Source organism: Musca autumnalis, unplaced genomic scaffold (genome assembly GCF_047663935.1).
Source record: "Musca autumnalis isolate F117 unplaced genomic scaffold, ASM4766393v1 scaffold_5, whole genome shotgun sequence".
NCBI classification, from domain to species: Eukaryota; Metazoa; Arthropoda; class Insecta; order Diptera; family Muscidae; genus Musca; species Musca autumnalis.
In genome coordinates, this window is record NW_027412088.1 from 90,414,696 (window position 1) to 90,430,406 (window position 15,711).

General features: G+C 36.1%; 1 protein-coding gene across 1 annotated transcript in view; it reads right to left on the bottom strand.

Annotated features, from left to right (window-relative positions):
• Window positions 1-7,776, bottom strand: part of LOC141406415 (ornithine decarboxylase 1-like) — a 32,630-nt gene extending 24,854 nt beyond the window's left edge. The window contains exons 1-3 of the mRNA XM_073991774.1: window positions 7,524-7,776; window positions 7,185-7,434; window positions 6,994-7,117 (exon numbers count right to left, since the gene is read on the bottom strand). Of these exons, the coding sequence (XP_073847875.1) occupies window positions 6,994-7,117; window positions 7,185-7,434; window positions 7,524-7,698 (549 nt within the window). The 5' untranslated portion in view covers window positions 7,699-7,776. The remainder of the gene's footprint in view (window positions 1-6,993; window positions 7,118-7,184; window positions 7,435-7,523) is intronic.
• Between the last annotated feature and the right edge of the window lie 7,935 nt (window positions 7,777-15,711).

Consider the following 15,711-nt stretch of genomic DNA (forward strand, 5'->3'; position numbering starts at 1 on the left):
TAAGAACCCTAAATGTCAAATTATAGCCAAATCGGTCTGAAAATGTAGCTAAAAACGTCAAAATACCGCAAATCGGGGGGTACCGTTATATGGGGGCTATACCAAAACGTGGACCGATATAGCCCATCATCGAACTTGACCTGCCTGCAAACAAAAGACGCTTTTTCCCAAAATTTCAGCGTCCTATCTCCATTTTTGTGGATGCTAGAGTGATTATTACAGACGGACGGACGGACGGACGTGCTCAGATCGACTTAGAATTTTACCCTGATCAAGAATATATATACTTTATAGGGTCGCAAATGAGTATTTCAATGCGTTACAAACGGAAAAACAAACTTAATATACCCTCCATACTATGGTGGAGGGTATAAAAATGCTTCTTGAAATATTTTTTCAGAGTAAATATTAAATAGTAGTGAAGATAAGACACATCCTTGTCGAACTTCTTGTTGTTGTTGTTGTTGTAACAGTGTTTGTTATTATGTTTGTATGTTCGTTTTTCTATTCAATCTGGCTCTGGGTCTATCTCCGGTTCCAGGAAAGTGGCTGCTTCGATGGGATGTAACCACAGATCTACTGGAGTTAGATGAGTAGGTATGGCTGGGCAGTTGAAAAGGTGTTTTGTGTCGTCTTGCACGGCGCGGTCGATTTCCGCCCAATAAGAATTTAGGCGACTGCAATATCCCGAGCGTAGTTGAGCCAAAACTACTCTAGTTTGTCGTGGCAGCTGACGCTCCTCAGCTGCAATAGATGGGGAATGTATTTCGAGGACTTTATTCACACTATAATTGCTTAAGGCCTTGGCGACTGCATCCGTGTGAATACTACAAAAACTTCCCAGGTGTAAGCACCTTCCATTTAAATTTGGTTAAGGCACACCGTGCTGTTCGATACGCTTGTTGATCTAGGAGTTCTCTCATGTATCGTTGGACCTCTCCCTCTTGAGCATGGATATCCTTCCTGATCTGTCTGTATGTGCCGGGCCTACCCACAAGATGGTGATTGGGATGGCTAACACGGTAACATCCAAGCAGTTACTGCAACGAAAGCATCTCATTGTGTTGCTTTACTAGAAGAATCTTTGCTCCTCATGTAGATGTTCCACTGAAGATTTGAGGAGGCACCCTGTTGCTGTTCTCAGGGCGGCATTCTGGCAAGTTTGAATCTTTTTCCAATTCGTATCACATAATCTCGGGGACCAGACTGGCGCCGCATAGCTTACCACAGACCGACCTATCGCGTTATATGTGGTCAACAAGGTTTCTTTATCTGCACCCCAAGTGCTGCCGGCTAGGGACTCGAGGACCTTTTTCCTACTTTTCAGTTTGTCGCAGATAGCTGTGGCGTGCGCGCCCGGCTGGAAAGTAGTGTCGAATGTGACCCCTAAAAGTTTGGGGCAGTTTGTGGTCGGAATTCTGCTACCATCTTCTATACTGCGCCGTCCATGTGGCGAACAGAGTGGCCGTAGATTTAGTGGCGAATATCTGCATATTCCTCACGTTGAAAAGGTGGTAAGATCGGCTAAATAGTTGTTCAGTCTCTCACAGATGTCATCAGTATAGGTACCCAACGCCAGGATCGCGCAATCATCCGCATACGTTACGATCTCGATGCCGTCTGGAGTGGGCGAAATAAGGAGATGTAGAGGTTAAACAGTTCCGGAGATATCACCCCACCTTGGGGAACTCCCTGTTTCACACTACGGGGTTTGGACTTCTTGTTCCTTAATTCCACGTACGACTGGCGTCCACACATATAATTGACTATCCAACGTTTCAAGCTTGGCCGGAGGGTTGTCTGCTCAATGTCCTTAAACAGCGTGGAGTGCCTGACTGTATCAAAAGCTTTTGATAAGTCAAGCGCCACAATCACTGTTCTATCCCACGCCGTCTCTGGTTGAGTCCTTGACAAATATGTGTGGTAATGGCGTGCAGAGCCGTTGTCGTGCTGTGCTGCTTACGGAATCCATGCTGATGATCGGCAACTTAATAGCTATTTCTGATACTGGGGAGGACTAAGGCCTCAAGGGTCTTTTCTACGGGCGACAAAAGCGAAATCGGCCTGTACGATTCGCTTCCACCCGTCGAAACAAATACAAACATATGTACACTGAGGTGGCAGCCGCTGGCCGGAACGATGACTTTGTTTTGTTCCGGGTCAATCCGGTACGAAAGAACCCGCTGCCGTGGGATTGCGTCGTTGTCGAACTCCTTTGGATATAATTATTTTTTCTGTTTTATCTCCGTTGACATAAATTTGGGCAGTTTGATGCCAGTATAAACTTTTTATGCATCTTATTTCTTTGTCTTCTATTCCAATAGACTTCATTATTTCGATCAGCTTATCGTGTTGTACCGTGTCAAACGCTTTTTTGTAGTCGATGAAGCATATGAATACGCCTTTCTGAACTTCCCGACATTTTTGTATAAGAACTTGGATACAAAACAAAGCTTCTCGTGTGCCTTTTCCTTCCTTAAATCCGAATTGTGTATCTCCCATTGATTTCTCGCATTGTTCATATATCCTATTATGAATTACTTTAAGGAATATCTTTAATGCATGACTCATAAGGCTTCTGAGTCTATAGTCACTGCATCGTTTGGCATGGCTCCTCTTCGGTATTGCTATAAACGTGGACTTCAGCCAGTCTTGTGGAAATCGTTCTGTGTCATATATATGATTGAAAAGATTGGTAAATAGTTGTAGGTTATTTCCATAAATGAGTTTTAATACTTCTGAAGGTATCTCATCAGCCCCAGTTGCTTTTTTGTCCCTCAAAGATTTAATGGTCCATTCTACTTCAGAGTCCGTTATACTCGTAACCACAGAGAACCTCAAATGTCAAATTACATCAGTTCGGTTAAAAATTGTAGCTAAAATCCTCAAAATACCGAAAATCGGGAGGTTCTGTAAAATGGGCGCTATACCAAAACGTGGACCTATGTTGACGATTTTTAGTGAAGAAGTTTTGTGACCACTGCACAGTGCGAATTTGGGGAGTTTAGTGGAACTTTAAGGGATTTTCAAAGTACATGAAATTAATTAAAGTTTTATTGAATTCGTTATCTAAGTACTCCACTGCAAATGGTCCATACTCAGTTTGCCGATTTACTCCACGAAACGACTAAAAAATGCACTTAAAGTTGCACTTTTGTTTAATAATTTTTTTTTGGTAAGAAATGTATTTTTTATTCATTAAAAAAATGGAGTGGCGCTGACAAATGGTAAGTCAGTATGCCATGATTTATTTTTCTTAATATTTTACAAAATAATTATGATATTTTACACTTTAAAAATGTTTTTGTGCAATTTTAGTCGGAAAGAAGTGATTTTTTGAAGTTTTCAAAATTGTAATTTTTTATTTTCCGTGGTCATTTCAAAACTGAATTGCGTACATTCACGTGTTAAGATATATATAATCTGAAAGATTGGATTCTCCTCTGTTCGCAAAGCTATAAAACTGGTGCGGTATCGCGCGGTCTTTGGAGATATTCAAGATTTTCTAAAAAGACTTCGGGAATTTCATTCAGTTGCATTTTCCAAAAGTGGAAGGTAAACGCGACAATGAACGCTATTGTTGACTGTGTTTTGAAGAAATGGACTCACTAATTCTAACAATGATGATTTCTGTAAAATTAAGAAACCTCTCGCAGTTTTTCATAGTTTTCACCTCTTAATGTTGGTGATTTACATATAGTGCAACATATTTAGATGCTGCGGTGCAAATACCAAAATACGTTAACAATTGTAATGCAGTGCAAACCTGAACTTGATCTGAAAGACATTATTAATAAAATTAATGGTACAGACCTGCTGAATGGACCAATAAACATTATAGATACAAATGAAAACAAAAGATATTGACATTTTACTCCCTAATAGATGTGTAGGGTTGTGGGGCTTCACCCAGATGTGGACCTATGTTGACAGCTTTTGTGTGAGGAGGTTTTTTATTCGCTAACATCTTAAAATTTACCTTTGCATCGAAATCGGCTGCAATTTTTGTCTATAACCTTTAAAATACGCAAAATGAGGGAACCCGGCATGTGGGGGCTATTCCAAAACGCGAACCTATATTGAAAATATTTTGTACATAAGTTTTCTATCCGCTGAAAACTCAATATACCAATTTGCATCAAAATCGATTGAAAAATGAATGTAAAACGTAAAAACGGCCGCCACCGTTACACGAGCGCTACAGGAAACCGCGGGTCTATGTGGCCCAATTTGAGCCCCACACTGTCCACTAATATAAGAAACATTTGTGCAAAATTTTAGGAATCTACACCTTTTCCTTTAAAAGTTATTAGCAAAGTTCCGCTAAAGTGCTCATATTTCGCACTGTGCACTGGGAACCTTAAATGTCAAATTACAGCTAGTTCGGTTAAAAATTGTAGATAAATTCCTCAAAATGCAGAAAATCGGTAGGTACCGTAATATGGGGGCTATATCAAAACATGGACCTACGTTGGCGATTTTTGGGTGGAGAAGTTTCATGACCACAGATAACCTCAAATGTAAAATTACAGCTAGTTCGGTTAAAATTTGTAGCTAAAACCCTCAAAATACTGAAAATCGGAAGGTACCGATATGTGAGGACTATACCAAACCACGGACCCATGTTGACGATTTTTAGTCAAAACGTTTGGTGACCACTGAGAACTTCAAATGTCAAATTACATCTAGTTCGCTTCAAAATTGTAGCTAAAATCCTCAAAATACCGAAAATCGGGAGGTTCCGTTATATGGGGTTATACCAAAATATGGACCTATGTTTACGATTTTTTAAAAATTATGTCAAATTACAGCTAGTTCGGTTAAAAATTGTAGATGAATTCCTCAAAATGCAGAAAATCGGTAGGTACAGTAATATGGGGGCTATATCAAAACATGGACCTACGTTGGCGATTTTTGGGTGGAGAAGTTTCATGACCACAGAGAACCTCAAATGTAAAATTACAGCTAGTTCGGTTAAAATTTGTAGCTAAAACCCTCAAAATACTGAAAATCGGAAGGTACCGATATGTGAGGACTATACCAAACCACGGACCCATGTTGACGATTTAATTTGACATCTGAGAACCTCAAATGTCAAATTACAGCTAGTTCGGTTCACATTTTTAGCTAAAATCCTCAAAATACCGAAAATCGGGAGGTTCCGTTATATGGGGTTATACCATAATATGGACCTATGTTTACGATTTTTTAAAAATTATGTCAAATTACAGCTAGTTCGGTTAAAAATAGTAGATGAATTCCTCAAAATGCAGAAAATCGGTAGGTACAGTAATATGGGGACTATATCAAAACATGGACCTACGTTGGCGATTTTTGGGTGGAGAAGTTTCATGACCACAGAGAACCTCAAATGTAAAATTACAGCTAGTTCGGTTAAAATTTCTAGCTAAAACCCTCAAAATACTGAAAATCGGAAGGTACCGATATGTGAGGACTATACCAAACCACGGACCCATGTTGACGATTTTTAGTCAAAAAGTTTGGTGACCACTGAGAACTTAAAATGTCGAATTACAGCTAGTTCGATTCAAAATTGTAGCTAAAATCATGAAAATTCCGAAAATCGGGAGGTACCGTTATATGGGGGCTATACCAAAACATGGACATCTGTTGAGGATTTTTAGTGAGGAAGTTTCGTAACCTCTGAGAACCTCAAATGTCAAATTACAGCTAGTTCGGTTAACATTTTTAGCTAAATTCCTCAAAATACCGAAAATCGGGAGGTTCCGTTATATGGGGTTATACCAAAATATGGACCTATGTTTACGATTTTTTTAAAAATTATGTCAAATTACAGCTAGTTCGGTTAAAAATTGTAGATAAATTCCTCAAAATGCAGAAAATCGGGAGGTACCGTAATATGGGGGCTATATCAAAACATGGACCTACGTTGGCGATTTTTGGCTGGAGAAGTTTCATGACCACAGAGAACCTCAAATGTAAAATTACAGCTAGTTCGGTTAAAATTTGTAGCTAAAACCCTCAAAATACTGAAAATCGGAAGGCACCGATATGTGAGGACTATACCAAACCACGGACCCATGTTGACGATTTTTAGTCAAAAAGTTTGGTGACCACTGAGAACAAATGTAAAATTACAGCTAGTTCGCTTCAAAATTGTAGCTAAAATCATGAAAATTCCGAAAATCAGGAGGTACCGTTATATGGGGGCTATACCAAAACATGGACCTCTGTTGAGGATTTTTAGTGAGGAAGTTTCGTAACCTCTGAGAACCTCAAATGTCAAATTACAGCTGGTTCGGTTAACATTTTTAGCTAAAATCCTCAAAATACCGAAAATCGGGAGGTTCCGTTATATGGGGGTTATACCAAAATATGGACCTATGTTTACGATTTTGTAGTAGGGATGTTTCGTGATCAGAGAGAAACTCAAATGTCAAATTACAGCTAGTTCGGGTAAAAATTGTAGCTATATATGGGGTCAATACCAAAACGTGAACCAATGTTGATAATTTTTGGTAGATATATTTTGTGACCACTGAAAACCTGAAATGTCAAATTACAGCTAGTTCGGTTAAAAATTTTAGCTAAAATCCTCAAAATGCCGAAAATCGGGAGGAACAGTTATATGGGGGTATACCAACAAATAGACGTATGTTGACAATTTTTTGTGGAGATATTTTGTGACTACTGGGAACTTCAAATGTGAAAATACTGGTAGATCGGTCTAAAAAAAATTATCTAAAAGCCGCAAAATACGGAAAAATCGGGAGTTATCTTTATATGGATACTACACGGCTCTCTAACATATTTCCCAAACATATCTTGCAGCAAACATATATTTGTTGGCAATCAGTCCCAAACAAATATTTGTTTGGTTCCAAACATATTTCTAACATATATTTTTCTGCGTGTATACTAAAACATGGATCTATGTTGAACATAATGGAACATAATGCACACACACACTGATCCACCTAGATGACCTTAGCGGAGGAATTTGGTACTTACATTCAAATTCAATTCCTTGGCCAATATCATTAGAGCCGGAGCCTCTGACTGAGCGTCACAACCGAATTTTTCACCAAACGACAATTTTACATCGGTGGCATCACAACGTATGCGTATTATCAGACTAAAGAAATATTAAGATTGATTTTCATAAGCAAATAATGAAGGTTATTTTCACAGGAAATACCTACTTGGACTCTGGGAAATAACGATGTAGCTTCACAATTTCATATTCCGAATCGACGGTACTTGTTTGAACACCCATTTTCTTGGCATACGCCAAATGCGTCAACGGTTTACAGGGTTGAGCAAATATAATTCGATCCGATTGAACATTTTCAGCCAGAACTAGTTCTATTTCACCCATTGAAGCACAATCAAAATTGGCACCCAAATCTGCTAAGGTCTTAATAACCACCGGATCATCATTGCATTTTACAGCTGAAATAGGAAAATGGATTAGATTTTTTTTTTTAAGAAATTATTCAAAAATGGAAAATATTGGATTGAGGTAGAATTTGTATTATTACCATAGTGAGGTTTTACTCTCGGCATTAGCTGATTCCAAATTTCATATTTCTTCCGAAGATCATCTAAATCACACACAAACAATGCTTCATCGGTGTCGTGTAATTTCTGTTCTTCAATAACTTTACGAATATTGATTTTATTTTTATAGAATTCGATGGGATTGCCTTTTATCATGTTTTTCTTCAATGGGTTTTAGATGTTCCAAAGGTGAATTCAATAAAATATTTTCAGAAGTTTCACAAACGATTTTGCACTTTCTAAATTTTGATTAATTTCAGTTTAATTCAATTAAAAGAAAAACACTTGTTTCTACAAGCAGCGTTTGTAATCCACTAATTTGTTTAATGTAAAAATAATTTTAAGAAGTAAGTATTACAATTTGGCGTAACCAAACTACGAACATATCTGCCATAAATTTTATGAAGAGGTCATAAACAAAATTATCTCACACTTGGCAAACCATTAGCTAGCTACACATGCTTATCAGTTTACAGCCTAAACTACATCCCGTAATCTGACTCAAACTAACGACCTCAAGTGCACTGTATTTTAATAGACAAACTAACTAAAATATCTCGAAAAAATCAATTTGCAAAAAAACAAAAAAATGGAATTTACTTGTGAAAGTTTTTGTACGACCATTTTCTACAACTTTCGACGTGGCAAGAGTGCATCGATGAAATTAAATCTTTGTATGGCAATGGAGCAGCATCCTATAGCATTGCGAATACTGATTTAATGAATTCAATCGAGACCGACGTAAGCTCAAAAACGAAGGCCGTGAAAAACGTAGAAAAAATTGCGTGCGTGAACTGATTACGCAAAATCGTCATGAGACATACTGCGACCAGCATACTACCTTCGATATTGCATGAACAGGATAACAGACCAGATATAAAGTCTGTCTGGTTACTTTTATGCCAAGAACTGTCCGGCAAGAACTTCCTCAGAGAGTAAGGAGTTTTTATTCTCTTTTGCAAAAAAATGTAAAAAGTAAACAGACACCTCCCCAGCAAAAACCAGCAAGCAATCAGCCGACTTGCCAAAACAGAACAATTTGTCCGCCAATGAAGGAACCAAAGGTAGCAAAAATGTTGTATTTTATTAAAAATAAAAAAAGAATATGACCCAAAAATGGATTTTTCCACTTTGCAACTTTGTTCTACAAAAAATAATACAATTAGACTTGCTATTTCCGCAATAAAATTGTTTTTAATTTTCACAAACATAAATCAACGAAAAATTGAAAACAGATGATTGATTATTTTCAAGAAGAAGAAGAGTTACAAGTTCTTGCTAGAAGAATTTTATCCAGCAAGAATTTGCAAACTCTCAGCAAAAGAACTGTCAAAATGTCTCTCTCGAATCGCTCTCTTTTGGTGACTTTTTGTATTAACAGACGACTTACAGCAACAATTGGTACAAATTGTTACAACTTTTAGGGTAAACAGACAGACCTATATACAGTCTGTCGCAAAAGTTAGTATACACCGTTGAAACCAAAATGTATGTATTAGGGATAAAAAACACAATAACTTACTGAAAACAACAAACAATTAGTTTTATTTGAGAGACGCGAAGGTTGTCTTCAGTAATAACAAAAGTGCGCAATATTTGCATACATTAGCAAATATACGGTTCGAATCCCAAATAGACCAAAATTTATGTCACAAAAGTTAGTATACAACGGAGAATCCTCTGTGTAAAAAATTCTTGATATTTTTGAACAAAATGAAACTAAATCTGTACTTAAGATCATAAAGAGTACATTAATTGGTTTTAATGGCACTTATAGTACTTATAGTGACAAGTCCAACGTACACTGGATCGTAAAATCCACAAAAGTTGGTCATTTACAAATATAACAACTGTAGCGACAAAATTCAGAGTGTTATGTCCTGTTTATGAATTTTAAAGCCATGAAATGCTCAGAAAAGCTCTAAAGCTCTAAAAGAACGAGTTTCGACTGGTCCTTTTTGAAAAAACGGGAATTTCATGAAGGAAAAACATCCTTTTGAGGCCGTTGTCCTTTTAAAACATGTAATAATCCATAATCCTTACACATAAGGACTTTCCTTTTGAGTTAACTTTCTCACAAATTATGTTCCTTTTCAAATTCCCACCAAAAATAAAAAGTAGGAGAACCTCAAGTTCTGGTGTAAGACCTACAGTGACACTCCACCACCACAGAAAACAGATAGCTAATTTAAAATTTTAATACAGAGCTTTCTCTGCTGTTATAACGCATGGATTGTGCAAAAGCGTCCTGAAAAGCTGTGTTCGCTTCACTTAGGACCAAAGTACAACTAAATGGATCAGTTAGAAGTAGTTCATTAGACATTAGTAGTACATTCGACACTAGGGACACGAGAAGAATGTCCGATACGGAATATGAAAAGGGACAACATTTGTGAGACAATTAACTCAAAAGGAAAGTCCACATATGTAAGGATTAAGGATTATTACATGTTTCAAAAGGACAATGGCCTCAAAAGTATGGGTTTCCTTGAAGAAATTCCAGTTTTTCTCAAACAGGACAAGTCGAAACTCGATCCAGACCACCCCTTATTGAAGCTTTAGAGCTTTTCTGAGCATTCCATCGCTTTTGAATTCATAAACAGGACATAACACTCTGAATTTTGTCGCTACATTTGTTGTATTTGTAGATGACCAACTTTTGTGGATTTTACGATCCAGTGTACGTTAGACTTGTCACTAAAAGTACTATAACTATCATTAAAACCAATTAATATACTCTTTATGATCTTAAGTACAGATTTAGTTTCATTTTGTTCAAAAATATCAAGAATTTTTTACACAGTTTCACGAGAATTCTCCTTTGTATACTAACTTTTGCGACATAAATTTTGGTATTTTTGGGATTCGAACCGTACATTTGCTAATGTATGCAAATATTGCGCACTTTTAATTGTTATTACGGAAGACAACCTTCTTGTCTATCAAATAAAACTAATTGTTTCTTGTTTTCAATAAGTTATAGTGATATTTATCCCTAATACATTTTGGTTTGAACGGTGTATACAAACTTTTGCGACAGACTGTATATATATCATACATACATACCGTCGTTACTGGAAACGCTAGGTGTTATTTTCTGTATTTTATAATGTATAGATAGACTGACTGGGCATACATATTTCTTCAAAAAATTAAAAATATGTATTAAGAAAAGCTCATAATATCAAAAGACATTTAGAAATTGTTTTCGGTGACCAAAGAAAAAACGACCAATGTTTCGGGGTATTACACTACTTTTTACCAACGTACTGTGGTCGCAACCTGCGACAAAAATTGAAAAACCGATATCAACAAGTTTCAGTGACAATTCAGCAAATTATCTCTAAACATTAGAGTGGGGCGATTTGAAAACCATCACGGGCGCCTGGAGTTTCTGATTCTTGGGATTGTACTGAGCAAAAAAGTCAACTAGACCATATGTCTACGGTGAAAATCGAGCCCCCGGATTTTGACTTGAAGTTTTTTTTCAGGGATTTTCGGATATTTTGGCAAATAACAACCAAACCACTGATATTTTCGATCCAACACAAAGACAATAATTGTAGCCAAGACAATAATAAAGAACTCTCTAGTACATCGCAAAAGCATTGGAACGCTCCTTCAGGCAGTTATGACCTCGAGAAGGTGCACATTTTTCGGAAAATATCGATAAATGACACTGTGCTACAAAATGGGACTCAAATTCAGTGGGTGGAAAATCCTTTTCGGAGATGAAAGCCCTTGGTGAGTGTACTAAGAACCCAAAAGGAAATTTTCACCATAGGTCAAGTTTCCGAAATATCGCGTGATTAATGGTTTAATTTTGGCCCCTTAATTTGCGAGAAAATAGCTTTATATCTCTGTTAAGCGTTATTGTAGCTTCATTTTGAGATTACATGTCTTCAGTCAAATCGAATGGTGAATTTTTTGTAGAATATTTCATCCCTCTAACTCAATTCCTTCCATGTCCTTTTCGTCCTTTATTTTTTGAACCGTAGTAAAAGTACCACAAGATGAGATTTTACAGCATCCAAATATTCTACAAAAATGTTCTTCAGAAGATTTTAGGTGCGGTTCTCATTGATGACCAATCGATATTTCCCCGTTTTCATGGTCCTTTTTGACATTTGCCCGTATTTTGTTGAGAAAACCGTGTTTTGTTTTTATGTATATTCGTTATTGGTCTGTGGTGCATCTGAAATACTTACCATAAATAGCTCTTGTAATGACGAACACGTTAATAACAAATTTTATTGAAGGATAGATCCGGTTATCTAAACTTTTGAACCGGATATTCTAATATTAAAACCGATTTTGGAACCGGTTTTAAGTAACCGATTAATCGTATATGTATATCATTGGAAAGCTAATAAAATGGTCAATCAAATGACAGCAAGTAGCTGATTACATGATTACAACTTTGTTGGTTCCGAAGCTAGAACAAAAAAAAACCGATTTTTTAAACCGATTTTGATGTAAAATATCACTGGGTTGAAAAATTCTTTTTGGCGATGAAAGTCGATTATGATATTTTATAAATCTGGAAAGACAGTTATGTCATAGGTCAAACTTCTGAGTTATTGTGAGATGAATTTGTGTTATGTTGTTTTGTTATCATGCACTTAAAGTTCATCAAGAATGAATTAATTTCGCCATGACTCAGAAGTTTGAACCACGTCAACCCAGTGATATTTTACATAAAAATCGGTTTAAGAACGCGGTTTTTTGTTCTAGCATCGGAACCAAGAAAGTTGTAATCAGCTACCTGCTGTCATTTGATTAACCATTTTATTAGCTTTCCAATGATATACATATACGATTAATCGGTTACCTATAACCGGTTCCAAAATCGGTTTTGATATCAGAATATCCGGTTCAAAAGTTTAGATAACCGGATATATCCTTCAATAAAATTTGTTATTATCGTGTTCGTCATTACAAGAGCTATTTATGGTAAGTATTTCAGATGCACCACAGACCAATAACGAATATACATAAAAACAAAACACGGTTTTCTCAACAAAATACGGGCAAATGTCAAAAAGGACCATGAAAACGGGGAAATATCGATTGGTCATCGATGAGAACCGTACCTAAAATCGTCTGAAGAACATTTTTGTAGAATATTTGGATGCTGTAAAATTTCATCTTGTGGTACTTTTACTACGGTTCAAAAAATAAAGGACGAAAAGGACATGGAAGGAATTGAGTTAGAGGGATGAAATATTCTACAAAAAGATTCACCATTCGTTTTGACTGAAGACATGTAATCTCAAAATGAAGCTACAATAACGCTTAACAGAGATATAAAGCTATTTTCTCGCAAATTAAGGGGCCAAAATTAAACCATTAATCACGCGATATCTCGGAAACTTGACCTATGGTGAAAATTTCCTTTTGGGTTCTTAGTACACTCACCAAGGGCTTTCATCTCCGAAAAGGATTTTCCACCCACTGAATTTGAGTCCCATTTTGTAGCACAGTGTCATTTATCGATATTTTCCGAAAAATGTGCACCTTCTCGAGGTCATAACTGCCTGAAGGAGCGTTCCAATGCTTTTGCGATGTACTAGAGAGTTCTTTATTATTGTCTTGGCTACAATTGTTGTCTTTGTGTTGGATCGAAAATATCAGTGGTTTGGTTGTTATTTGCCAAAATATCCGAAAATCCCTGACAAAAAACTTCAAGTCAAAATCCGGGGGCTCGATTTTCACCGTAGACATATGGTCTAGTTGACTTTTTTGCTCAGTACAATCCCAAGAATCAGAAACTCCAGGCGCCCGATAACACTTTTTTCCTTCCATACAAATCGCCCCGGCCTACTAAACATATCATATTTTAATATATCAACAATGGTTTTGTAATTTATAACGGTACTTAAGAAAGCAAAATTGAAGTAGATGTGACTTTTTACAAGGCAAATAACAAAGAATTTAAAAGATAAATTATTTTTTTTTTTTTCGAAATAGAAGTTTTAGCTAAAATATTTTAATTACTTTACATAAAAATTTGTACAAATTATACGCAAAAAATGTGCTTGAAATTAATTTTTTTAAATGCTTTTTTGGATTTTTTTTTCAATTCCTCAAAATTTAAGTCGTGTTTTACTAACTATGCCAATTTTTGGAGAATTGTCGAAAAAGTACCAAGTTAAAAAAATTGGTTCTAGCTCCATATACGAGGGATGTACGAAAACTATCTGGCCTAGGCAACACCGCGTGTTGCCAGGCGCCATTTGAATTTTTTTTGGACAATTTGACAGTTTTTGGACTATAAGTAGGTACTCAGGACAGTTTCTCATACGACCTTGTTTTGTGTTGAAAAAAAAACAAGTAAAAAAGTATCAGTCGGCTTTGACGACAGAGATATACCCTCAGTCGGTGCGGATTGAAATACTTTTTTCCCAAAAAAAAACTTTTCAAAATTTTGGGCCTATGAACCGACAAAAATATGGATAGGATTAAAGCTCAAAATTTTGCGGAGATATCGATAGATAGGGCTTTTTTACAATACTATCCTACGAAAAACCAGGACCATTAGGAAAACCAAAGTATCCTCGAACAGACCGTTAACCAAACAAAAATGTTGAACATTTGTGTGGGTAGTACCCCAAAGATTGGACAGGTAGGTCCCAAATTTGAACATGAATTAAGTTTCGACAATATTTGAAGATCCAAAGTTTGAACCAAATCGGTTGCTAGGTCTATGAGATATCGCGCGTACCATTTTAGCGAATATTTTCGAAATTTTGACCTATAAGCACCCCATTCGAATTTCATCTAGAGGAAATATTACGATATCCAAAGTGTGGACGAACGAAGTATTCGGTTCGAGCACTCCAGCCACTACAAATGGTGTCATAGGGGATTTTACAACTCTCGGGCAGTTTTCTCAAGAAGTATGGACTTGCCCCTGAAAAAACTTTTACTGTCGTATTTGAGGCGCAAGTTGCTTCAACCAAAATCAAAGTGATTCGAGAGCGGGTCTTAAAGTGAATTTTTCCGAAATGTTGTATGGGAGGTACCCAAAGAAGTGGACCGATTAAGTCCATATTGGCATACGAAATATTATAACCAACTTTTCGACAAATACCGTGTAAGACTGATAAGTTGTGAATTTTGCAGTTCTTTAGTTGACAGTACAACTAATGAGTTGTTCTCCTTTTTTGTTAATTTTAAGAACATTTTTAGTGAAATTTTTATTTATTTTATTTTATTAATAAACATATGTAAGAACTAAACTGTTAACAAAAGTAGTAATAATGTTATTTATTTATACCAATAAAACGATGTTTTATTTTAAATTTGGTAATTATTTTTTAATTTTGGTTTTGCAAGAATTATGTTGACCAACTGTACCATCATTAGCCTAAAGGCAGAGGGTATAAACATCAGCAATGCATTCACAGTTAAAACTAAAACTTATTACTCATTAAATTTCTTTTATTTTTTACTGTTCGCACAGAAAGTCGTAATAATTTCGTGCCCGAAATGAAATAAAAACACTTTTATTTTTGAATTAAAAATTCACGAATTTATTTGTTCGCTCCCGATAGTGGGTGGTTATTTGTAAACTGACAACATATGTGTTTTATTCCCCTTTTTGTAGGCCACAAAATAAAGGAACAAAATAACAATGAAACACATGAAAAATAGAAAAACCGATCAAAACGTAGAAGTTAGAATATTCGCACAAAACAGAACAATGTAAAGAGCCACAGTTGCTGATGTGTCTGTACCCGGTAGGATGCCGGGGTCAAGTGTCGACATGTCACCACTTTGTCTACTATCATGGTGACTTTGTCAACAATCTTTACTTTTACTTTATTTTTTTTAAAACATACAATTTAAACAAAAGTGTAGTGATGAAATAACTTCATTATATTATACTACGATAAGATTTTGAAAACCACTGCATTTCTAATGTCAATTTTATTACGTATACTTCAAATACAACCTTGTAATAAATCCAGTGAACTTTATTTGACGTATACATTTGAAATCCATTGTTTTTCGTTAATCTAAATGTACTACTATGCATCTGCTTTTTAAATTTACCAAAAAGTTCTAAATAGACCAGCGTGATTACAAGGTTTAGATGGACAGATGGACGGACACCCATAGCCAGATCGACTCAGCTCGTCGAGACATTAATTTTGGTATATATAA